Source organism: Lathyrus oleraceus, chromosome 2 (genome assembly GCF_024323335.1).
Source record: "Lathyrus oleraceus cultivar Zhongwan6 chromosome 2, CAAS_Psat_ZW6_1.0, whole genome shotgun sequence".
Taxonomy (NCBI): Eukaryota; Viridiplantae; Streptophyta; class Magnoliopsida; order Fabales; family Fabaceae; genus Lathyrus; species Lathyrus oleraceus.
The window spans coordinates 84,170,326-84,196,244 of NC_066580.1; the positions used below are offsets into that span (position 1 = coordinate 84,170,326).

The window sequence follows — 25,919 nt, forward strand, 5'->3', positions numbered from 1 at the left end:
AATAACAAAATAAGGGTGGAAACCAACTAACCGAAAAAAAACAATAAAAGGAAAATATGGTCCACTGGATTTTGGCTTTAGAAACAAACCCATAATACCCGTCATTAAGTAATCCCAGCTCATAAAAATAAAACGAAAAAATGAGAATAACAACGTCAAACCAAACGACCTTCTTCCCAAAGCAATTTTTTTTTCTAGTAAATGAAAATCAAACAAAGTCGACCACGCCACAAACAAAGATGATGAGTCTGCAGCTCGAAACAAATCGCGATGAACATAAACACCGACCCTTTTCTCATCCTAGGGACTGGACCGAATGCTACTGGTCGGGATCGAATAAACAAAGCAACAACATGATTCGAGAAGGAAAGTTTACCTGTTACGACGAGATCACACGGTCGAAGGGAAGGTAACGTCGTCTGCGTGAGCTTGCTCCGTGCTACACTTGGATAAAGGCCTTGTTAATCTTCCGCCGTTTTGCCTTCTTTCCGTCGAGAACTTATTTTCTAGGGTTTTCTTAAGAAAAATTTCAACAGTAGCCGCTCTCTCCTCTAGAAAAATTTTGGGTTTTTTCCAGCTCTCCTCTTTTTATACTCATCTGGTTAGGGTTTTTGATTCAGCTTATGGAGATCAAAAGGGCATGCTCTTGGGAGTGCTTTAAGGTGCTCAGTTTGTTTGCCTCAATTTGGTACTCAATCTGAAGAGGTAATACGATCCTATGCTTTCTTGCTTTGAATTTGTCTCAATTCCTTTTTTGGATTACTGGTGGAATTTTACCGCTTTGTTGAGTGTTAACGTGTGTTTTACTGCAGTGAAATGCAAGCAAAAGAATGGAAAAGCAATAACGGGTCCACTGTGTATCGCATTTGTTGTTGGTGTATTAACAGTTGTTGCTCCTCCTGCTTCTGTTTTGCAGCAATGAAAAACCTCTGTCGGTTATTTTTGGAGCCTCCTTGTGCTGAGTTTCAGCAGGTTCTTCTAGCACTGGTGAATTGGTATGTTGAGACTCAGTAGGTTCTTCTGTATTTTTAACACATTCTCCAAATTAGTCAATCTGAATGTGATAAATCAAAGCTGTTGTAAATGATTCCTGCATTCTCTGAATTGTTGTGGTTTAGTAGTATGGTTGAATTATTATTATTGGGCTGATGTGCACTCTATTTTGCTCGTTTGGAGACAAAAACTGCAGGTTTGAGGTATGCAGCATGGACATGTTTAACACCATTATGATGAGGTAAATCATTTGGCTTGATCTCAACATCAGACACCGAAGCTTCGGGCAAACCATGAACATCCGAAGACAAATTCATGGCATTTTCAAAAATGCTTGAATGAACTTGCTGCGTGTTAATAGTTTCTAGATCATTATATCCATCCCAAGCACGGGATACATGGTATTTTTTGTGTTGAATTATTCCCAGAATACTGACTTCAAATTCAAATTCTCTCTGATTCTTAATGATTTTTCTTTTCACTGCAGCCTGACTACTATCTTTACATGTTGCTTTTATCCACCTCCAGATTATCAAGAGTATATTGTCTCATTGAATTCCATCTCCTTTCCACAAACTGGACAGTTGTCACTTCTCTCCGTCCACTCAAGATGCAGCTAAGGTGAAAATGATGAGAGCATTTTGTCATTATCTTGGGATTCTCTTTAGTTTATTCTTCGAGGCAAGTTGGACAGATATCCTCTTCTTCTGATGGTGACGTGTAAACAAGCCCGACTCCAAGTGTGTATTTTGATGATGAAAGTTCTTGATGCAGACTTAGAACGGTACATCTTCAATTCATCTTCTCGGGCATCATATGGCAAGGGCCTTGGAGGAGAACAGTACATGTCCGGTAGAGAATTATCAAGTGATGCTGCAGATGTCATGGATGTTGTTCCGTAAAGAGATAAAGAAATTGAAAGTGCTTCGCCTCTTCGGAATATTGATGCACACACATTCAAAAGATTCTGTACCAAACAACTGAGACACATGCCGTTCCTGGAAGTGTGAAATTGAGAAGAGTATACAAAAGTTTTGAGGTGAAAGTTTGGATTTTTCGGCGAGAATTGCTATGAAACTGCGAAATTGAAGCGATAATGTATTTTGTTGTTGTTCTCTTTCTTTTTGTAGTCTTCACATAATCTTCTTATTTCAGCCAGTCGGTGTGGAGGGATACAGTAGACACAAGAAGAATGCTTGTGTGTACTATCCAGCAACCTTGATTGCCTCGCATCATCTCCGTCGCAACTCGACCACTGCCACGGAGTTACCTGTTCCAACTGAACACAACAGTCCGACACCAAAGATTCCATTCTTGAACCTTCAACAGAAACACGGAATAGAGGCCTTCATCAAACAGGTTTTGCATTTAATTTTTGTGTTGTTGTATTCTCCAAAACTGTTCTTCATTATGTTTGTAATGCTGATAGAGTTTTAGTGACAGGGGACTATGCACATCGGTATTGACGGGAGGATCTGGTATTCTAGTGCAGTGCAATACAGTTGTTACAGATAAAACAGTGATGAAACCCACATAGCTCTGATGCAATACTGCTCATACTTTGTCCTGAATAATCCTTAAACATGATTGCACCGGCTAATATTGTAAACAAAGTGAATAGTGCATAATAGATTGGAGAAACCACTGTTGTGCACTATTCATAAACCAAATAATTAGAATTGGAGAAATCACCAACAAACCACATGTGAATCAATTTCAATGTTGACATGTATTTATTGGTTAGTAAACTTGCAAGTTGTTTTTCTAGGATGGAGGCAAGTTGTTAAGCCATTATCCAGCCAATACATTTGACCGAAAAATTGACCCATAATTACCTCGGGTGTGGTAGAACTTCAGTCGTAGACATAAAAAAAAGAGGAGTGCTAGGAACACGCTTTTCAACACCCACTCTAACTCTCGCTCGAGAGAACATGTCAAGTGAGTAAACTAGTCTAGAATAAGAGCAGAAGAAGTGAATTTTAATCAAGTTTTCCGTGAATGTTGAGGATTAGAAGACAATTTATGCCATAAACTCGGTGTTGTTGTATGACCATTCTTACAAGATCATATTTAAGACTTGCTCCTCTTTATCCAATAACAACTTGAGAACTGGTATACCCCTCTCTTCTGCTGCTGTTGTGCGCTGCCCTATCTTTTAAAGGGATAATCGTTGAGTAGCTGTAATTTGTATGAAAGAAATATTAGTTAAGAATGTATCTTAACAATTCTGGATGACTCATTCCTTTGTCTTGAGCTGACAATGTTCTTCCTGTGAAATTGGCATTTTCAGGTTGAGCTTCTTATTCTGTCCCATCACTTCTACAAATCATCTACTTGCCTTGATCGAGTTGATGTTCTTGTTTCCCTTGCTGCAACTAGGGTTGATGCTTATGTTTTGGAGGGTGATTTCCCGTGCTTGGCTCGCCTGATAACTGGAGTTGAAATTTTTTATGCTCTCAATTTCATTCTTGGCATTCTTATAGAAAATGGTCAATTGGATCTTCTTCTTCAAAAGTATTCTGCTGCTGCCGACACAAACACAGGCACTGCTGAGGCTGTCAGAGGTTTTCGAATGAGTCCGACACCAAAGATTCCATTCTTGAACCTTCAACAGAAACACGGAATAGAGGCCTTCATCAAACAGGTTTTGCATTTAATTTTTGTGTTGTTGTATTCTCCAAAACTGTTCTTCATTATGTTTGTAATGCTGATAGAGTTTTAGTGACAGGGGACTATGCACATCGGTATTGACGGGAGGATCTGGTATTCTAGTGCAGTGCAATACAGTTGTTACAGATAAAACAGTGATGAAACCCACATAGCTCTGATGCAATACTGCTCATACTTTGTCCTGAATAATCCTTAAACATGATTGCACCGGCTAATATTGTAAACAAAGTGAATAGTGCATAATAGATTGGAGAAACCACTGTTGTGCACTATTCATAAACCAAATAATTAGAATTGGAGAAATCACCAACAAACCACATGTGAATCAATTTCAATGTTGACATGTATTTATTGGTTAGTAAACTTGCAAGTTGTTTTTCTAGGATGGAGGCAAGTTGTTAAGCCATTATCCAGCCAATACATTTGACCGAAAAATTGACCCATAATTACCTCGGGTGTGGTAGAACTTCAGTCGTAGACATAAAAAAAAGAGGAGTGCTAGGAACACGCTTTTCAACACCCACTCTAACTCTCGCTCGAGAGAACATGTCAAGTGAGTAAACTAGTCTAGAATAAGAGCAGAAGAAGTGAATTTTAATCAAGTTTTCCGTGAATGTTGAGGATTAGAAGACAATTTATGCCATAAACTCGGTGTTGTTGTATGACCATTCTTACAAGATCATATTTAAGACTTGCTCCTCTTTATCCAATAACAACTTGAGAACTGGTATACCCCTCTCTTCTGCTGCTGTTGTGCGCTGCCCTATCTTTTAAAGGGATAATCGTTGAGTAGCTGTAATTTGTATGAAAGAAATATTAGTTAAGAATGTATCTTAACAATTCTGGCTGACTCATTCCTTTGTCTTGAGCTGACAATGTTCTTCCTGTGAAATTGGCATTTTCAGGTTGAGCTTCTTATTCTGTCCCATCACTTCTACAAATCATCTACTTGCCTTGATCGAGTTGATGTTCTTGTTTCCCTTGCTGCAACTAGGGTTGATGCTTATGTTTTGGAGGGTGATTTCCCGTGCTTGGCTCGCCTGATAACTGGAGTTGAAATTTTTTATGCTCTCAATTTCATTCTTGGCATTCTTATAGAAAATGGTCAATTGGATCTTCTTCTTCAAAAGTATTCTGCTGCTGCCGACACAAACACAGGCACTGCTGAGGCTGTCAGAGGTTTTCGAATGGCCGTTCTTACATCTTTGAAGCATTTCAACCCTAATGACCTTGATGCATTTGCCCTGGTTTGTATTTAATTTCTATATTGATGAAATGCTGGCTACTGAGCTTTGTCTGTAGATTGATGGTTGTGTGTTGCTTACATTCAAATACAATTAATTAGTTAATTATATTTCAATGTTGCATACTGTTTCGAAGCATCTACTTAAGAAGTGTGCGCGTTGCATTTTTCACTTGCTCATATAGTTTTTTTTCTTTTTGTTTCTCTGTTCCCGGAGTCATTGTTGCTTAACATCTTTCATTTGTCTTCTTTACAGGTCTATACTCATTTTGATATGAAACATGAGACGGCCACTCTTTTAGAGTCCAGAGCAGAGCAATCATGTGAGCAGTGGTTTCGGCGTTATAACAAGGACCAGGATGAAGACTTGTTGGATTCCATGCGCTACTTCATTGAAGCTGCTGAAGTTCACTCTTCCATTGATGCTGGCAATAAAACACGGAAGGATTGTGCTCAAGCTTCCCTTCTATCCCTCCAAATACGGATGCCATATTTCCAATGGCTTTATCTATCAGAAACCAATGCTAGACAGGCATTAGTTGAGCAGTCTCGTTTCTCCAAAACCAAATAATTAGAATTGGAGAAATCACCAACAACCTCTTTAGGTATATGTGATTTAGTACTTTCAACTAGATGGTTGACTCTGACAGGGAGCTCGTTAGCAATGCCATCTTGTGATTTAAAGGAATGAGTGTTTTTATCACAAATTGTATCATTATCAACACCAATTGCATCTTCAACTTGATCTAAAAGTTCAAGCAATGCCTCCATATTTCTGAACAGCATGATCCAATTGTATATTTTAGGGATACCATCAATCATGGTTTTGCGAACATCCTTTTCATTTACTCCACATGCAAACAAGCTTTCAACATTTTTTTTTAAAACCACTTTTGTATAACATTCCAAAAAGTTTATTGTAAGATTGTCATTTGTAAGTCCAGCCTGAAATATTTGGTGAAGCAACGTTCCACATAAAGCTGCAGTTGAATACTCACTGCTTTTTAGCCTCTCATCTAAGGCGGTTCTTCTTGGGCAACTAAAACTGGCAGAAACCCGTGTTCCAGACACAAGAATATCTTGTATGGACCTTCAGCAGCAGATGAATCAGCAGGTAGTAGAAAATGAAGCGTGAACGTAGCCATGTGGATATGAAACGTCGTGAAGACAATCGTATTGCACTTGTGAAGTCGTTTTCTCTCAGAAGATTCATCCAGATACTTCTTCTTCAAGAGTTCATATTCAGGACCGAGAAGCTGAATATAGTTCATAACATCAAGGCCGATAAAGGACTCAGTTGTGAATTTCACGTGATCAGATAATGCTACGTGCTTCTCTTTGTAAATTATGTATTTTTTGTTGGATAATCTATGATTTGCAATGAATGAAAATTGGTGTTTCTTGTAGCAAGACAAGGATCTCCTTTGCATCTTAGAAACTTCATGTATTCATGTGATGAGACGTTTTTTTATTTTATTATTATAAGTTATTCATATGCCATGTAAATTGATGATTATGATTGAATGAATGAACGAAGGAATCGAACTATGAATGAGTATGTGGAAATTCTTGAATATGAATGGAACTTTTTTCAATGTGAATGAAGAAAATATGAATGTAGATTTGAAAAATATGAAATAGTAAACATGAACATGAATGAAGGATATGAAGGTGAATGAAGAAAGAATGCAAACGAGTGATTGATGGGGGGAAAATTTTTCAAGGCCAAAATCGGGGTATGACAGTTGCCCCTATTTAAACATCCTCCACCAGAGGAAAATGAAACAGCATTTTTCATCAGATCGTAGTGGGGGATGGTTAAATACCATGGAGATCCAGATTTTGAACCTGAAAAAAATATGAAAATGCTATGATATGATATGCATGGATGCGTGATTTTTTTTTGAATTTTATTTGTTAGGGACACGGTGAAATCTTAACAGGAGATGCTACTTGACAAACCAATCTGTGGGGAATACTGATGGTCCACAGGGAGACAGACAAATGGTAAAAACCAACTCGCTGGGGAAAACAATCTTGCTGGAGAATCAGACACACACTAGAGAGTACTCAAAGTAAAATTCGATTAACGACACTTGGAATACAAGAGATTTCGGCAGTAAGTTCACACATGACTTACTAAAACCGAATAAGAAAGACTTCTACAACAGGTTCATACATGACCTGACAACATTGAAACAAAAGGTTCAGCAACAGGTTCATACATGACCTGATAATACTGGAATAATCAAAGAAAAAGATTCTTCAAAATAAGTTCAGACATGACTTGGTAACACAGGAATAAAAGCTCAACAGCAGGTTCATACATGACCTGACAATGTTGGGGAATACCAAGAACGGTTCTGACAGCAAGTTCAAACATGACTTGACAACAAACAGAAAAATCAAAAGAGTGTGTCAACAAGTTCATACATGACCTGACAACACTGAAATAAACATAGAGAAAGATACTTCAAAACAGGTTCATACATGACCTGGTAATACTGGAATGAAAGCTCAACAGCAATGGGTTCATACATGACCTGACAATGCTGGAGAATATCAAGAATTTCTGACAGTAGGTTCAGACATGACCTAACAAACTCAGAAAAATTCAAAAAGAGTATATCAATAGGTTCATACATGACCTGATGACAAACTTGAATACTTCGAGAAAATTTCCAGAACAAGTTCATACATGACTTGCCGACATTGGAATAAAAGGTTCAGCCACAACGGGTTCATACATGACCTAACAATGCTGGAACATTTTGAGAAAATTTCCACAACAAGTTCATACATGACTTGACACCATTGGAAAGATTCTTCAAAAACAGGTTCAGACATGACCTGGGAATATTGGCATAAAAGCTCAACAGCAACAGGTTCATACATGACCTAACAATGCTGGAACATCCAAAGAATTTTCAACAGCAGGTTCATACATGACCTGTCAACACTTGATTATTCAAAGAATTTTTAACAGGCAGGTTCATACATGACCTGACGACACTTGGAAAAAATCGAAGGGAGTTTTACCAATAGGTTCATACATGACCTGAGAACATTGGAAAACATACAAAGCAAGTTTCATCAATAGGTTCATACATGACCTGACATCACTTGGAAAAAAAAAACAAAGGGAGTCTTACCAATAGGTTCATACATGACCTGAGAATATTGGAAAACAAACAAAGGAACATCATTGGAGCTTTCTAACACGAAGAACCTCCAAGCTTCTGGAAATTCCTCAAGATGATAAATCATACATGACTTTCACGGAACCATCAGGAAAGACAGGGTAATTAAACTTTCTGTACGTGCCAACAACAATTGGACTTTGAAAATGACTGCGAAAACCGGGTGTTGGTTTAAGGGCACCAAAGACAAACCAGAATTAGATGTCAAAGGATGTAGGATCAACAACAAGACCTAGGTCAATGCAAAATGAGCACGAAGTACATTTCGGCTATGCATGCTTTGGATTTTGCTTATATGCATGATGTATGAATGATCATGAAATGCAAATGCTGACAATATACAGACTAAACATTAGGGAAAGCTTTATGGAGGTACTGAATCTTCAACACCAATAACTCAACCAAAGGAGTGAGTAAATGCATCAAAGGAGGATCTATCAAGCTAAACAGTTACAACTGGCCCAATAATCCTTCCAGAGAATGATCAATTTGTGCTCTCTGGAGATAGATATTGATCATCCAAAGGGAGTCTTGCAACTTGAGACTTGCGGGGAAAGACGGAATATTTCCTTTTAATATTTCCACATGTCAAGGCAAAATTGTGTTTCTCAATATGTTGAAAAAATCTTTTTTTGAGTTCAAAATTTCATTATTAACAAATAAATGACATTTTGCATAACAAAGAAAATCAGAGAAAAACAGCAAATGATAGAATTTGATGGGTAAACTTGTATTTATTCAAGAATGGTAGCACGCAAATGGCATAGCTCCCTGGAATGTTACAAATTTGAAAATGGCAATAGGGAAAGGTTTACATTGAATCACAATGACTACTACTATCCCTAATAACAATGACTCCATGAGACCTCGCTTCCGAAGGGAGTAACTAGATTGATCTTCCATTTTTAGCTCTTCTGTGTTGATCAGTGACAACCGATGCAGTCTATGCCTTTTGTCCCTAATTTTTGCCTGGATCGCCCTTTCGGGTTTTCAATCCACCGGGACGCTCTTTTTTGCCTAAGTCGCCCTTTCAGGTTTTCGACTTAGCGAGCTACCATTTTTTTATCCCTAACTTTTTCCTGGACCGCCCTTTCGGGTTTTCAGTCCACTGGGATTTGTTAGGCATAGTATCTTTTGACTGCATCAGAGTTCACAGGGTGACTGAGCTCTTCGCCATCCATAGTTGTGAGAAATAGAGCACCTCCAGAGTAGGCTCTCTTTACAACGTATGGGCCTTCATAGTTGGGAGTCCACTTCCCACGTGAATCTTTGTGTACTGGCAAGATCTTCTTGAGCACAAGATCTCCTTCCTTGAACTCTCGAGGACGGACTTTTTTGTCAAAAGCTTTCTTGATTCATTGCTGGTACAATTGTCCATGGCACAAAGCGGTCATACGCTTCTTATCAATCAGATTAAGTTGATCATAATTGTTCTGGATCCATTCAGCTTCGTCCAGCTTGGCTTCCATCAATATTCTTGTTGAAGGTATCTCTACTTCGATTGGGAGGACTGCGTCCATCCCATATACTAAGGAGAATGGGGTTGCCCCTGTTGAAGTGCGGACTGAGGTCCGGTATCCATGCAAAGCAAAGGGTAGCATCTCGTGCCAATCCTTATAAGTTTTCACCATCTTTTGCAGGATCTTCTTGATATTTTTAATGGCAGCTTCAACAACACCGTTCATCTTTGGACGGTATGGAGAAGAATTATGGTGGTCAATCTTGAAACTCTCACATAATTCTGTCATTGTCTTGTTGTTCAAGTTTGAACCGTTGTCGGTGATGATCTTGCTTGGGATTCCATAGCGGCAGATAATCTCCTTCTTGATAAAGCGAGCAACCACATGTCTCGTCACATTGGTGTAGGAAGCAGCCTCCACCCATTTAGTAAAGTAATCAATGGCAACCAGGATGAAGCGGTGACCATTGGAAGCCTTAGGTTCTCTAGCACCAATCATGTCGATGCCCCACATTGAAAAAGGCCAAGGTGATGTCAAAACATTCAGCAGTGTTGGCGGTACATGCACCTTATCAGCATAAATTTGGCATTTATGACATTTTCTTGCATAGCTGAAACAATCGGACTCCATGGTCAACCAATAATAGCCAGCTCTCAAAATCTTCTTGGCCATGGCATGTCCATTAGCATGGGTTCCAAAGGATCCTTCATGAATCTCCTTGATTAACATGTCTGCTTCGTGTCTATCCACGCATCTGAGCAGAACCATGTCATGGTTTCTCTTGTAAAGCACATCATTGCTCAAAAAGAATTTGGACGATAACCTCCTCAGAGTTTTCTTATCCAACAATGTAGCATCTTCTGGATACTCTTGATTTAGAAGATATCGCTTGATGTCATGAAACCATGGTTTACCATCAGTTTCTTCTTCAATCAGCTGACAGTAAGCAGGCTCATCCCTTCGCTCGATTCGAATAAGTGGAGCTTCATTATGGAATCTGACTTGGTACATTGATGCTAATGTTACCAAAGCGTCAGCCACTTGATTCTCTACTCTTGGGATGTGATGGAAAGTGATATCATCGAAGTATTCCATCATCTTCACAACATGAGCGCGATACGGGATCAGCTTCTTATCGCGAGTTTCCCATTCTCCTTTGACTTGGTAGATCACCAAGGCTGAATCTCCATACACCTCAAGGATCTTGATTCGGAGATCAATTGCAGCTTCAAGACCAAGGATACAGGCTTCATATTCGGCAACATTATTTGTACAATCAAAGCACAACCTTGTTGTGAATGGAGTAAAGCCACCATTTGGATTCATCAAAACAGCTCCCACACCATGACCACTGTAATTGGAAGAACCATCGAACGCGAGCTTCCATCGAGATCCTGGTTCTGGTCCTTCATCTGGGCCTGGGATCTCACAATCCTTTATCACCATTATATCCTCATCGGGGAAATCAAACTTCAAGGGCTAATAGTCTTCAACTGGTCGGTGAGCAAGATACTCTGCTAACACACTTCCCTTAATTGCCTTCTGGGTTACGTACTGGATGTCGTACTCGGACAAAAGCATCTGCCAACGGGAAAGTCTTACCATTAAGGCAGGTTTCTCAAAGATATACTTTATTGGATCCATCTTCGAGATCAATAAAGTAGTATGGCAAATCATGTACTGCCTCAAACGACGAGCGGCCCATGCTAGCGCACAACAAGTTTTCTCCAAAAGTGAATATCGACTTTCACAATCGGTAAACTTTTTACTCAGATAGTAAATAGCATGTTCTTTCCGACCAGTTTCGTCATGCTGCCCCAACACGCATCCCATTGATCCTTCAAGCACAATCATATACATGATTAATGGCTTTCCCGGGACAGGTGGAATCAAAATTGGAGGCTCTTGCAAGTATTGATGGATCTTCTCAAAAGCATTTTGACAATCCGAATTCCATTCAACAGCTTGGTCCTTTCGAAGCAATTTGAATATAGGCTCACACGTGGCCGTCATGTGTGAGATAAACCTTGAGATGTAATTCAAACGTCCAAGGAAGCCTCTGACCTCTCGCTCGGTGCGTGGAGCAGGCATTTCCTGTATAGCTCGGACCTTGTTAGGGTCTACCTCAATTCCTCGTTGACTAACGATGAAGCCAAGCAACTTTCCCGAACGGACACCATATGTGCATTTTGCAGGGTTTAATCGTAATCTAAACTTTCTGAGGTGTTCAAACAGCTTCTTCAGATGGCTCATATGATCTTCTTCATTCTGAGATTTAGCGATCATGTCGTCAACATAGACCTCTATCTCCTTGTGCATCATATCATGGAAGAGAGTGACCATAGCTCTTTGGTAAGTTGCCCCAGCATTTTTGAGACCGAAAGGCATTACCTTGTAGCAAAAAGTCCCCCAAGGGGTGATAAAAGTGGTCTTCTCCATGTCATCTGGAGCCATCTTGATTTGATTGTATCCCGAAAAACCGTCCATAAAGGAGAAGACAACAAATCTTGCAGTGTTATCTACCAAAGTATCAATGTGTGGTAGAGGGAAATCGTCCTTTGGACTAGCTCTGTTCAGATCCCTATAGTCAACACACATCCTCACCTTGCCATCCTTTTTAGGCACAGGTACAATGTTAGTTACCCATTGTGGGTACTTCGCCACTGCGAGAAAACCAGCGTCAAATTGTCGTTTGACTTCTTCACGAATCTTCAGAGCCATATCTGGTCTTGTTCTTCGGAGTTTTTGTTTTACTGGCGGGCATTCTGGCTGAAGCGGGAGCTTGTGCTCAACGATGTCGGTGTCTAGACCTGGCATATCCTGGTATGACCATGCAAACACATCCACATATTCTTGTAGCAGCTTAACTAATCTCTCCTTGATGCTTGCTTCAAGCGTGGTACCGATTTTGACTTCTTTCTTCTCTTCCTCTGTGCCAAGGTTGATTGTTTCCACCGGTTCTTCATGTGGCTGAAGGGCTTTAGACTCGTGCTCGAGCAGCCTTGCCAGTTCGTCGGGGATGTAACAATCTTCTCCACCCTCCTCTTCCGCTTGGTAGATAGGGGAGTCAAAGTTATGAGAGGTAGTAAAGTCATTGGATTCAACGGGGTTATCGTTTATTCTGCATGTTCGAATGATTGATTCTTTTTAGAAAAGTAAAAATAAAAGATGTATAAATGAAAAGTTTTTTGTTTTTGAAAAGATTGCCATTTTCTTATGAGAAAACCTAGTAAATGAAAAAAGAATTTAATAAAATGTCTTTCATTCATTGATAATGATTATTTGAAAATGAAAAGGGGCCCTACAACATGATCCATTTAGCCTTGGGCAGAGCTAAGGATTTGAAAGGAAAATACAACAATTATTACTTTGACAAAGGAAAAATTTCGGGGATCTCAACCGCCTTCCAGTTGTTCAAAGCTGTCTCACACCGGTAAACCAAACATGGCTCATCTTCATTCGCGGTGCTATCTTCAATTGCATTGACTTGATCTCCATGGATGAATCCTATGCTGAGGAATACTTCCTGGATGCTTCGGGTGTTGTCCTTTGTAGGGACGCGGGCTCCTTTCGCAGCGGAAGGCACATATCCTAGACCAAAGCGATCATGCTTCTCACGAATATCGATAAGCTGACCCCAACCTTCAGGGTTTCCTCCTTCAATACTAGACTTTGCGCTTTTCAGAGACGCGAAGGATGAACAAGCTTTCCCAACAGGGTCCTTCATTTCCACAAAAGTGGCATTGGCTATTTCAAGAGCTTGGAAAGAAGTTTCCAAAGCGTCCTCATCAGCCTCAATGTATCTGAAGGATGAAAGGTGACTGACCACAAAGTCCTCCTCTCCAGAAATGATGATTAATTGATTGTCCACTACAAACTTCATTTTCTGATGCAAGGTGGAGGTAACTTCCCCTGCAGCATGAATCCAGGGACGCCCCAATAAGCAGCTATATGCTGGATTAATATCCATGACTTGGAAATTAATTGGGAATACATGAGGGCCAATCAATATGGGCAATTCAACCTCTCCAATCACTGTTCTCCTGGAACCATCAAAAGCTTTCACTACCAAGGCACTAGGCTTCATAGCTGGTCCTTGATAAGATAATTTGGCGAGTGTTCTCTTTGGCATGACATTCAGCGAAGATCCAGTATCAACCAACACTCTCGCCAAAGCATCATCTTTGCATTTCACCAAGATATGGGGAGCATGGTTGTGATTTTGTCCATCCTCAGGTAATTCTTCTCCACTGAAGCTCAAAGTATTGCAGGCTGTGATATTTGCAACTACTCCATCAAATTGGTCTACTGTTATGCTTTGTGTTACATGAGCTTGAGCAAGCACCTTCAACAAAGCTTCCCTATGGGCTTGGGAGCTCAATAACAGAGACAGAATAGAGATCTTAGATGGTGTTTGATGTAGTTGATCCACCACTTTGTAGTCACTTCTCTTGATTAACTTCAAGAATTCAACAGCATCTTCGGATTGGACCACTTCTGGTTCTTTAGTGGGAGCTGCAACTGTTGATTCCTTGTTTGGCCCCTGAGGAGTCACGTTGAATTCGGGCGTATAGATTCGACCACTACGGGTCATTCTGCTCATTCCTGCAATATTGGTGACGTCTTCACTTACAGCTTCTGTCACTTCAGCGTCTGAACTTTCATCAACTACCTTATCCACAACAGTAATCTCATATTTCCAAGGCACTGCCTTGGTGCTCTCATACGGAAAAGGTGCGGGCATACATATTTCAACAGGCGACGGATGACTATTCTCAGGCGCCACCCTTCTGCTATAGTAAGGGATTTCCACTGGTTCGGGTAAATTGAAACAAGGTTCAATTACCAACACGTCTTCGTTCTTCACAACACTGGATATTTGAAGCACTCCTTTATCCATCAGATCTTGAATGTTGTCTCGTACCACCTGACATCCCTTCGGGTATGTGGCACACTCTTCACAGTTGTCATGATCAACATTAACCAGGCCGGCTTCCACCAATCGGGCATGGAATGCTGCCAAAGGGGTCTTAACATCCTCCACCTTCTCAACCATAACAACAGTAGATGCATCTTCAATGGCGTTCACCGCAGGATCTCCATGGGGAGGAAGAGGATTGTTCTTCACATTCGGTCCCATGTCCTTAAAAGACAAGATCTTACTTTCAATTAGCTCACGAACCCTATGCTTTAGAGCATAGCAACCCTCTAGGTCATGCCCGGGGGCACCCTCATGAAAAGGACAGTGTGCATTAGGGTTGTACCATGGAGGAAGACGATCAGGTAGAGGTCCCAAAGGTTTGGGAACCACCAACCCCTTTTGCAATAGGGAGGGATACAACTCAGTGTATGACATTGGGATTGGATTGAAGGTCGCCCTTTCCCCTTGTCTCCTATTTTGGTTTTGAGCATTCTGCCTCGGCGCTTGAGCTCTCAGTTGTTGATAAACAGGAGCTGCTGGTGCTTGTTGATAAGCTGGCGGAGCCGCAACACGTTGTTGAACTGGAGCTGGTCGATAAGCTGGAGGCGCTTGATAAGCCTGAGCAGGTTGTTGATTGAATGCGGGCGTAACGGCAGCCACGTATGGTTGCGGAGCATACTGGACGGGATACATGGGTTGCTGATAGGGAACTGGTTGTTGAACATATTGCTGAGGTGGGTACTGTTGTGGTCTCCTTCTTGGAGGAGCTCTTCCCTGACCAACAGTCACAACATTTGTTTCCCCTTCCTTCTTTCTAGGAAACCCTCCAGAGAACTTCTTTGGATTAGCATTTGAAGTTCCAGCTACAGCCGCCAGTTTTCCATTCCTTACACCATATTCAACACGGCCAATTCTTTCTCAGCAAGAGGTGGTTCAACCTGAGAAGCCAATTCCCTCCATCTTTGAGCATACTCCTTGAAGGACTCCTTATCATGTTGGAACATGCTCTGCAGCTGTCTTCTGTCAGGCGTCATATCCATGTTATACTTGTAGTGTTTTATGAACGCATCTGACAGGTCTTGGAAACACCTGATCCTATTCTGATCCAGACTCAAATACCACATGGAAGGAGCCCCACTCAAACTATCTTGAAAGCAATGGATCATCAGCTTGTCATCTTCCACGTGTGCAGCCATTTTTCGATAATACATGATGAGATGGCTCTTTGGACAAGTATGCCCCTTGTATTTGTCGAAGTCCGGGGTTTTGAATTTTGCTGGAATCACCAACCCGGATACAAGGCACATTTCTTTGGCAGCAGATCCAAAGACGTGGTCACCCTCTAAATCCCGGAACTTCTTCTCAAGGAGCTGCATGTTCTCCTTTACTTCTTTGAAATCCTCAAACCTTACTTTGTCACCAGCAACGGTTGAGTCGACAGTCTGATACATGTGGTTTTGATCTTCATAATGAGGAACATGCCTAGCATAGGCGGCTGGTGGAACCACAGTATGGATGACTGAACGTGCCTCAGTGTAAACCGGTAATGGCACGGCTTGTTGGACAGGTTGCCCCATGTCGTGCACCACCTCCGCTCGGGGGACGAAGTCATAAGGTAGCCCATATGGAGGAAGGGTTGAGGGTAACGTCCTTTGAGGTGGGACTTCCACTGTTGGGCCCGTGGTCTCTGAAATAACGGTCGCTTGTGGAACCTCAAACCTGAAGGTTAAAGCTTGCAGCATCTCTCGCATCTGGGACATGCCTCCTTTGATTTCGTCTAGTTCAGCTCTAACTCGGGCGCTTTCTTGCTCTTGTTCAGCCATTCTCTGTCTTGCTCTGGCGCAAGTATTATACTGGTGTTGAAAATTCAGCGTGAAACTGGTGGAAGAAAGGGCGGAGTGAGACTCTTTTTTTTTTGAAAATGTATGAATGCATGTATGGATGCATTTGTTTGCAAAACTCTTAGTTATCTTTATTATTTGTTCAAGCAATGTTACAATATAAGAATAACATGTAATAATTGAGAACTAAAATGACAACTTCCATTAATTAAAATCAGATTCGAATACAAAGAGATTTAACTTCAAGTACACATGATTCGAATACAAAAGGATTTAAACACCAACAATTCAAATTCAAGTACAAGTAAACTTAAGTTATGTCTCAACTCTTATGATCGTAGTCAGATCTGTGGTGAGCTCGTTCATCATCTTCTTGATAAACTTGACGAAATTGAAAACTTGAGGAGGTGTGTTTTCTGGACACATACACCAATCCGCTTCCTGGAGTTTTTCTGGGAGTTCCAACATATTGAGGTTAACAAACCTAGCTAAGTTGCGGAACTTGCCATTCCATTCAACATAGAGCTCTTGGAGTTTCTGGATGACCTTCTGATCTTCATCTAAGGTTGCTCTAGCCTCTCTATACAACCTTTTCCAGTACGCACAATCATTCTTTAGGAGTAAGTAGGCTGCATCACCTTCTTGGCTCTCCAAAACTGCAAACCTCCTAGTAGCTTCTTCCAACTGGTACCTGAGATGGTGACAGTTTCTTTCAGCTTCTTCCTTTTGGAGGATCTCACGAGACAACTTTTCCTCGCATTTCTTCAGAGCGTCCCTCAAGTCACGGATCTGTGCCTCAAAATCAAGCTTAATTTCTTTTTTAACCATAAGAGATTTATCCAACAATCTCCCTAACTCACAGATCCTATACTCAGCTTTCTTGAGCTCTTCCTTCCTGGTTCGGATCACTGATGTGGAACCTAATAGGATATGATCAAGATCATCTTTCTGGTCTTCCAATAGCCGGGCTCTCTTGTTGCTATCCTCAAGTTCTTGGGCTTTTCCCTTACGTTCCTCTTTCAAATTCTGATTTTCCAAGATAACTCGGTTCATCTGAATTCGTAATTCGGCATTCTCCACTTCGAGCTCCTTAACCTTAGTAACGAGTTTCTCCATGTCCTCAGGGAGTATGGGCTCGGGCTCAGGAGTTTTAGGAAAAGCTGGAGCCTTTAAGATATATGGCAACTGGATTTTCTCAACTCTTTCTTTCACCCATTGCGTGTAAGGTTCTTTGGCAAGAATGTTTCTCTTTCCAAACTCTTTACCCTTTCTTACAATCTTTAACCAAGCCTTTCGTACTGCTCTTACATCAGGATTGCTTGCTTGGATGTCAGAGAGCACAAATGGCTGTAAGTCCTTTGCGTCAGGAGGACCATCCATGGGGTAACCGTGTTATAATCGAGATAACATAGGGTTATAGTTGATGCAACCCTTGGTGCCCAACCACGGTACATTAGGAAATTCCCCACAGCTGACTATAATGTCTGAGGTTTCCCACTCTCGGATATACCATCTGATGGAACTTGCGGTGAGAGAAGCTAATTTCTGAGGAGACTTAAGTTCTTTTGCCACAAAAGGACCTTCTCCGGGCATGTGTTGCATGAACCAACTGTAAAGAAAAGGAGCACAACACAATAACGTTCCACCCCTCTTTTCATGTCGAGCATGAAGGGCATAGTAAATATCAGCTAAGAGAAATGGTACTGGATTTCCAGAGAGAAAGACTTCTATGGCCACTTGATCTACAAATTTTTCAACATTTGGGAATAACACAATCCCATGGATCAATAAAGCCACCACAGCGTAGAATGCATTCCAGTTTCCACTTTTCTTGAACTTTAGAGCTAAATCCTCCAAAAACATCGCGGCAAAACCTTTGCAACCCCCTTTTTCAGCCCAATTGTCTCGAACAGTCGGGACATTGATGCTTAGGGCCGAAGCTATCTTCTTTGGTCCCATATCTTCTTCGAGCTTTGGAAATGGATTAAAATCTTTCAATTTGAGACCCACAATTCTCTCAACTTCTTCCAAAGTAGGAGCTAGCTGGAAATCAGCGAATGTGAAACAACGCAGAGGGGGATCATAATATTGTGCCAGAGAGCCGATAATTCCATAGTCAACTTTCTTATTTAGAAGGCTCAAAATTTTCCCATAGCTTTTTCCAAACTCATCACGTCTGCTGAGAGACAAATCAGAGATCAAATCCTTCAGACTGTCCAACTTAGGTTCCTTGTACTTAAGTGTGAAAGTGTGTCTCATTGAAGTTGTCATTTTCAAGTTCTCAATTCCTGAAACAAATAAGAGACAACTAAGAGCTTGCTTTTTTATGATGTTGATGCAATGTATGAATGTAATGCATTTTTTTTGTATAGGTTCAATAGGCTTAAGGCATGGATAAGTCTGATTGCCTTGTATGGAACATGGTTCTCACCAGGTATGGTCTAAGGTTTTTGAAAAAGTTCCTAGAGTCATGGATCCATTAGACTGTTTGCTACCTGCGGCAACTTACTTGCCGGGCATCAACTCCATCTAAAGAATCTACTCTAAGTGAGTTTCTCGCATCGATCCAACGAGAAATACATCTCGCAGACCCACACTACGCAACCATCTTTCCTAGTTGGGCAAAGAACTAAGGTTCTACAAATGGTTCTCAGAGTCATGGATCCTAAAGAAAATATCGAAGCTTACGGCAACTTACTTGCCGAGCGACAACATCCTCTCAAGAATCTACTCTAAGTAAGGTTCTCGTACCGACCCAACGAGAAATACATCTCGCGGACCCGCACTACTCAACCTCGTCCTATCTTATGTTTTTACTCGAGACTCGGGTAAAAAGTCTTTCCCACAAGGTTTGCAATCAGAGTATCCAAGTACCAAACCATAATCGAACCAATACAACAGATTCATATCAATATGACAATAGAGATAGTAAAAACAATAAAGAAAAGCCACATAGGTAAACAAACAAAGGCACACAAACGACCTAACTAGGCTTGACTCACTTAGGAACTTCTTAATATTCCCCAGCAGAGTCGCCATCTATCGCACCTTGAAAAAATGGGGATACGACTTCAAAGCGAAGCGCGATCGCACGCTCGCAATGATGGACTGAACAGAGTCGCCACCGAACTTTATTTATTCCTAAAAAGGAAAGGGGAAATATCGATAAAACCCAAGACAAAAGGAAGGATAAGATATGGTCATTGCAACCAATATCAGGGTTCGGGAGTCGATTACGCAAGGGGAAGGTATTAGCACCCCTCACGTCCGTTGTACTCAACGGGAACCATTAGGTCAGTTGTGTGCGTTAATGTTAGTTGAAATGTTAAGCTTTTCGAATTATTAGGTGGGAAAGAAAGAAAGGATGAGAAGAGATGTTTTTGGATTTTTGACGAAAGACTAAACCTAAGTTTTTTATTAGTGGGCCTGACAATATTTACAAATCCTTCTCCTACGTATCTCAAAAGAGAAATCAAGGCTTACGTAGTTCTGGGTAGAAAAATGTTTGTTTGTTAGTCGATTTTAGCGAAAGCTATACTGTATTAATCGACGAAAACATTGTTTTACCCAAAACAGATGAGGAGTGGACGCATACCACACATCGAACGGATTTATAAATCTACATTCGGAAAAGCGTCACTTATCTCGACTCAACAATTGTGGCCGAAACATTGTTTTGTATCACCTTAAGACAATATATCTTTCGTTTATGAAAAAGGTTTTGATTAATCGCACGGCGGCGAGAAAAGAGTTTGATCGGTTGGGTGTATTTTGAGTGATGGCGAGAACTTGGATGAGCGAGATATACATCTCGAATCCTAGCCTCAGGAGTGCACGGTATACACCATGTTCCATTTCCATCTTTATTGAAAAAGTACTAAGGTAGGAATTAGGTATTTTGAAGTTTGAAAGACGAGTACTTGTGACTTACAAGCTCTTACAGCTTGGTTCTAGTACTCGAGACTACGTCTGGACATTCCACCCAGGCAGTCTGTTTCTTTCCAATATTTGTTAAGAAAATGATTCGAATACTTATAAATGTTTTGGAGGGAAGACGAATATTTATGGCTTGCAAGCTCTTACAGCTTGAGCCTAATATTCGGGATTACGACTGGATATTCCCTCCAGGTAATCTTTTTCTTCCAACTTTATTAAGAAGAGGTTTAGATATTCATAACTATTTCAGAGAGAAGACGAATATTTATGGCTTACAAGCTCTTACAGCTTGAGCCTAATATTCGGGATTACGACTGGATATTCCATCCAGGTAATCTTTTTCTTCACGTTTTATTTAGAAAATGATTTGAATATTAAATTAAAACAATTAAAGTACCGATGTTTGAAATTATTGAAAGTTAAGTTGATGTTGCTTAAGAGCTCATTGTAAGAAGGCCCAAGAGTAAGCCATGTGAGGTTGATGGCGATACTTAAAAGCAATCGACTTACAAGGGTATGGAAATGGGCTCGACGTTGAATCGAGAATTAAGTGATATTTATCATTATTACTCTTTTTAATGTTTTTTTTATCAATGAAATTGAGATGATTTATCATGATTGAAACATATCTCACACATAAAAATGAATAATTCACATAAATCCCAAAGAAAGAATAATCACCTAAGTTATGTTAAAAATAAAATTATAAAAATGAATAAACAATAGAAACATGTTAGTTAAGTAGTAAGACCATATAATCAAATGTGAGAATTAAAGAAATATGAGAAAATCAAAAATGTTGAAAAACCAAGACCACACACATGGGTGTCGAACACAGGACCAAAGAAGAGGTGAGCTAATCTCCATCTCCACTAGGCCACAAGTTTCCTATTGCTAGACTTAGGACCAACAAATAACAAAATAAGGGTGGAAACCAACTAACCGAAAAAAAACAATAAAAGGAAAATATGGTCCACTGGATTTTGGCTTTAGAAACAAACCCATAATACCCGTCATTAAGTAATCCCAGCTCATAAAAATAAAACGAAAAAATGAGAATAACAACGTCAAACCAAACGACCTTCTTCCCAAAGCAATTTTTTTTTCTAGTAAATGAAAATCAAACAAAGTCGACCACGCCACAAACAAAGATGATGAGTCTGCAGCTCGAAACAAATCGCGATGAACATAAACACCGACCCTTTTCTCATCCTAGGGACTGGACCGAATGCTACTGGTCGGGATCGAATAAACAAAGCAACAACATGATTCGAGAAGAAAAGTTTACCTGTTACGACGAGATCATGTAACACCCTTCTAAAATACCCCAAATATTTAATTAAAATAACAACATATAAATCAGAGTAATCATGCAATTAAGGGTGTCACACATTTATTTCGCACCATTCGTCATACTATTTAGTCATGCTCATTATTTAACTCAAAACATAAAGTATTGCACAATACGCAGCGGATAGAGATCAAATCGATCATTCAAAACATGTAACATACTACATGTAAACTGGTTCAACAAACATCAACAACACAATTAAAATGTTCCCTCCCGATGTTACATCTATCAGAGCATGACCCACTAAGGAGACTACACTAGACTCCAAGCATTAGCTTCTACTCAATCACTGCTCGCTACCTGAAAAATAGTTGTAAGGGTGAGTTCCTCAATCGATATAGTAAGCATTATAGAATATAATGTCATGTTAAGTAATTTAACACATTAATCACCCTAATTGTATCACACATTAAGTAACGGCACATCAACTCAAACATCATACTCAATATCAACACAATTCATACTCATGCTCAATGCCAACACAACACACGTATAACATTGGAATACATCCATTCATATTATACACTACACATATATTATGCAATGAGACTCCATGCATGCGGTACCGACTATTTGTGAACATATAGTTCAACTTCACCGACCAAATCCAGGTACGGCTACCAAGCTCATCAGTCCCACTCATTTGAGACCTAGTGACTCACATCACTAATTCCTCACCATGGGAATTAGCTACCACCCCAAGGGCCATGCTATGCACGCTAATTCACCTAGCATGCAACATCAAAAACAGTCCAAATGACTAACATCACTAATTCCTCACCATGGGAATTAGCTACCACCATAAAGGCCATATTATGCACGCTAATCACCTAGCAATGCAACATCACAACAATAATCCACAATGGACCGATGCTCACTCTCTAAGCCATAAAACAGTCCATTCACAACACATGCATAACATACACATTCACAACATTATGCGTACCATCATACATTATCAACACATGTATCAACACATCATATCATGTCAAATAATTAAACACAGTATTAGCACACTCTACTAATACCCATACTGCTCAAAACAGCGGGAAAATAATCCCTACTATATCACACACCGATATAGGCAACCATCAATTAGGCCCACAACATTTTAATTAACAATTTTTCCACTCTGCAACAGTGTTAACCGGTTAACGCCCTGGGTTAACCGGTTAACGCAGCACAAACACGCTTCCTGCCCAAAACTTAACAGTGTTAACCGGTTAACGCCCTGGGTTAACCGGTTAACGCAGACAGAACAACAATATCTCAGCAATCACAACAGTGTTAACCGGTTAACGCCCTGGGTTAACCGGTTAACGCAGACAAAACAGCAATTTTACACAATACAACACAGTGTTAACCGGTTAACACCCTGGGTTAACCGGTTAACGCAAGACAGAAAGCTGTTCCTGCGCTAACACAAGGCAGAATGCAGAATTCTCCGCATTTTCCGCCGTTGGAGGACTTCCGGACCTCCGATTCCAATTCCGTAAAAAGCTATACGTTCGGAAATTCACAACTAACCCAAACACAGATTCAATTACAGCCTAAACACAGTTTATCCAACATAATTTTCCAGCATTCATAATCCCAATTAGGGTCAATTCAACGGCTTATCACTACCCATTACATGCTAACCCATAATACCCATTAAACGACGATAAACCCCCCTTACCTGAGTTAATCCGGCAATCTCTAAGCTCCAAGCTTTTCTCTTCTCCAACCTTTGCCCTTGCTCTTCCTCTTTGCCCTTTCTCCACTTTCCACTTTTCAGCCGCTTCTCTGTTTCACGTAAAACTCTTTTTACCAAATGGGATTCTTTTTCCTTACTTCACACTTATATATTTTCCAATAATCATTATTCCAAAATAATAATAATAATAATCCAATAATTCCAATTATTTAACTAAATTAATAAATATAATATTAATTTAAATCAAATAATTATCTTATTTTTATTGGGGTGTTACAACTCTCCCCCACTAAAAGAGTTTTCGTCCTCGAAAACATACCTCAAGCGAATAACTCCGGATAAGACTCCTTCATCTGACTCTCCAGTTCCCAAGTCACATTGCCACCTGCTGGTCCTCCCCAAGCTACCTTCACCAAGGCAATCTCTTTACCCCGCAACTGCTTCAACTCTCGATCCTCAATCCTCATAGGTGATGTTTCAACAGTCAGGTTATCTCTCACCTGTACATCATCTATTTGGACTACATGCGACGGATCATGAATGTACCTCCTCAGCTGAGACACATGAAAAACCTCATGCAAATTCGCAAGCGACGACGGTAAAGCGATACGATAGGCTACCTCCCCTATCCTCTCCAAAATCTGATAAGGACCAATAAATCGAGGTGTCAACTTCTTCGACTTCAAAGCTCGACCAACACCAGTTATCGGAGTGACACGAAGAAACACATGATCTCCCTCTTGAAACTCAGGTGACTTCCTCCTCTTGTCGTGATAACTCTTCTGACGACTCTGAGCAATTCTCATCTTCTCCTGAATCATCTTAATCTTTTCTGTGGTTTGTTGAACAATCTCCGGTCCAACCACAGCACTCTCACCGGACTCATACCAACATAAAGGTGTCCGACATCTCCTACCATACAAAGCTTCAAACGGTGCCATACCAATGCTCGAATGAAAACTATTGTTGTAGGTAAACTCAATCAAAGGCAAATAACAATCCCAAGCACCTCCCTTTTCCAAAACACAAGCCCTCAAAAGATCCTCTAGTGACTGAATCGTCCTCTCAGTCTGACCATCAGTCTGCGGATGATATGCAGAACTCAATCTCAGCTTAGTTCCCAAAGCCCTCTGCAAACCTTCCCAAAACTTCGATGTAAATCTAGGATCTCTGTCCGAAACAATACTCGACGGAATACCATGCAAACTTACAATCTTCTCAATATACAACTCAGCTAGTCTCTCTAACGGATAACCCATTCTGATCGGAATGAAATGAGCCGATTTCGTCAATCTATCAACAATCACCCAAATAGCTTCAAAATTCCTACTTGTCCTCGGTAAACCCGAAACAAAATCCATACTGATACTATCCCACTTCCACTCTGGAATAGCCAACGGTTGCATTAGCCCAGACGGCTTCTGATGCTCAATCTTTGACTTCTGACAAGTCAAACAGGAATAAACAAAACTCGCAATTTCTCTTTTCATTCTCGGCCACCAAAATAACTTTTTCAAATCATGATACATCTTCGTAGCTCCAGGATGAATACTCAGGCCACTACGATGTCCTTCCTCAAGAATACTCTTCTTAAGTTCGGTAACATCCGGAATACACACCCGATTACCAAATTTCAAGACATCATTCTCATCAACTCTGAATTCACCACCTTGACCTTGATTCACTAGAGTCAACTTATCAACCAAAAGCACATCGGATTTCTGACCCTCTCTAATCTCATCCAGAATACCACTCGTTAACTTCAACATTCCCAATTTAACACTATTGTGAGTACTCTCACACACCAAACTCAAGTCTCTAAACTGCTCAATTAAATCCAATTCCCTAACCATTAACATAGACATATGCAATGATTTCCGACTCAATGCATCAGCCACTACGTTTGCTTTACCCGGATGGTAATTCAAACCAAAGTCATAATCCTTCAGAAACTCTAACCATCTCCTCTGTCTCATATTCAGCTCTTTCTGATCAAACAAATACTTTAAACTTTTATGGTCACTGAAAACCTCAAATCTTGATCCATACAAGTAATGCCTCCATAACTTCAGAACAAATACCACAGCTGCCAACTCTAAATCGTGTGTCGGATAGTTCCTCTCATGAACCCTCAGTTGTCTCGAAGCATAAGCTATAACCTGCTTATTCTGCATCAACACACCACCCAAACCCAACAATGAAGCATCACAGTAAACCTCAAATGGTTCCGACGGACTCGGTAATATCAGAATAGGAGCAGTAGTTAACCTTCTCTTTAACTCTTGGAAACCTTCTTCACATTTTGAGTCCCAAACAAACGCTTGCCCCTTTCTGGTCAACATCGTCAACGGTAACGCCAACTTAGAAAATCCCTCAATGAACTTCCTATAATAACCAGCCAATCCAAGGAAACTTCGAATCTCAGCAACAGACTTCGGAGCTTCCCACTTAGACACCGCTTCTATCTTAGAAGGATCAACAGCAACACCACCTCTTGAAATTACATGACCAAGAAAACTAACCTCTTCTAACCAAAATTCACACTTAGACAGTTTAGCAAATAACTTCTTTTCTCGGAGAACTTCTAAAACCACTTTCAAATGTTCAG

The 25,919-nt window shown here is 40.4% G+C and overlaps 3 protein-coding genes and 1 pseudogene across 3 annotated transcripts; 1 reads left to right on the forward strand and 3 right to left on the reverse strand.

Moving 5' to 3' along the window:
* Positions 1-1,525: 1,525 nt before the first annotated feature.
* Positions 1,526-2,361, reverse strand: LOC127122014 (E3 ubiquitin-protein ligase At3g02290-like; annotated as a pseudogene).
* A 401-nt stretch (positions 2,362-2,762) lies between these two features.
* On the forward strand, positions 2,763-5,477 carry LOC127122015 (uncharacterized). The gene is made up of 5 exons (XM_051052431.1): positions 2,763-2,768; positions 3,284-3,395; positions 3,477-3,637; positions 4,569-4,910; positions 5,163-5,477. Exons 1-5 carry the CDS (start codon positions 2,763-2,765, stop codon positions 5,475-5,477), a joined length of 936 nt encoding a protein of 311 aa, XP_050908388.1.
* A 445-nt stretch (positions 5,478-5,922) lies between these two features.
* On the reverse strand, positions 5,923-16,310 carry LOC127122016 (uncharacterized). The gene is made up of 5 exons (XM_051052432.1): positions 15,460-16,310; positions 13,617-15,373; positions 13,393-13,478; positions 13,090-13,287; positions 5,923-6,162 (listed from the first exon to the last, which is right to left on the reverse strand). The coding sequence occupies exons 1-5, from the start codon at positions 16,308-16,310 to the stop codon at positions 5,923-5,925; spliced, it is 3,132 nt and encodes a 1,043-aa protein (XP_050908389.1).
* A 1,410-nt stretch (positions 16,311-17,720) lies between these two features.
* LOC127122017 (uncharacterized) lies at positions 17,721-18,599 on the reverse strand. The gene has a single exon (XM_051052433.1). It carries the CDS (start codon positions 18,597-18,599, stop codon positions 17,721-17,723), a length of 879 nt encoding a protein of 292 aa, XP_050908390.1.
* Positions 18,600-25,919: the final 7,320 nt, after the last annotated feature.

Coding starts and splice junctions, on each gene's coding strand:
- LOC127122017 (XM_051052433.1), bottom strand. CDS start 18,599: ATGACAACTTCAATGAGACACACTTTCACACTTAAGTACAAGGAACCT.
- LOC127122015 (XM_051052431.1), top strand. Junction 3,638..4,568: donor TAGAGGCCTTCATCAAACAG/GTTTTGCATTTA, acceptor TGGCATTTTCAG/GTTGAGCTTCTTATTCTGTC. Junction 4,911..5,162: donor ACCTTGATGCATTTGCCCTG/GTTTGTATTTAA, acceptor TCTTCTTTACAG/GTCTATACTCATTTTGATAT.
- LOC127122016 (XM_051052432.1), bottom strand. CDS start 16,310: ATGGCTGAACAAGAGCAAGAAAGCGCCCGAGTTAGAGCTGAACTAGAC. Junction 13,479..13,616: donor GGTAGTGAAAGCTTTTGATG/GTTCCAGGAGAA, acceptor TTCATGCTGCAG/GGGAAGTTACCTCCACCTTG. Junction 13,288..13,392: donor CTGGAGAGGAGGACTTTGTG/GTCAGTCACCTT, acceptor GTGGAAATGAAG/GACCCTGTTGGGAAAGCTTG.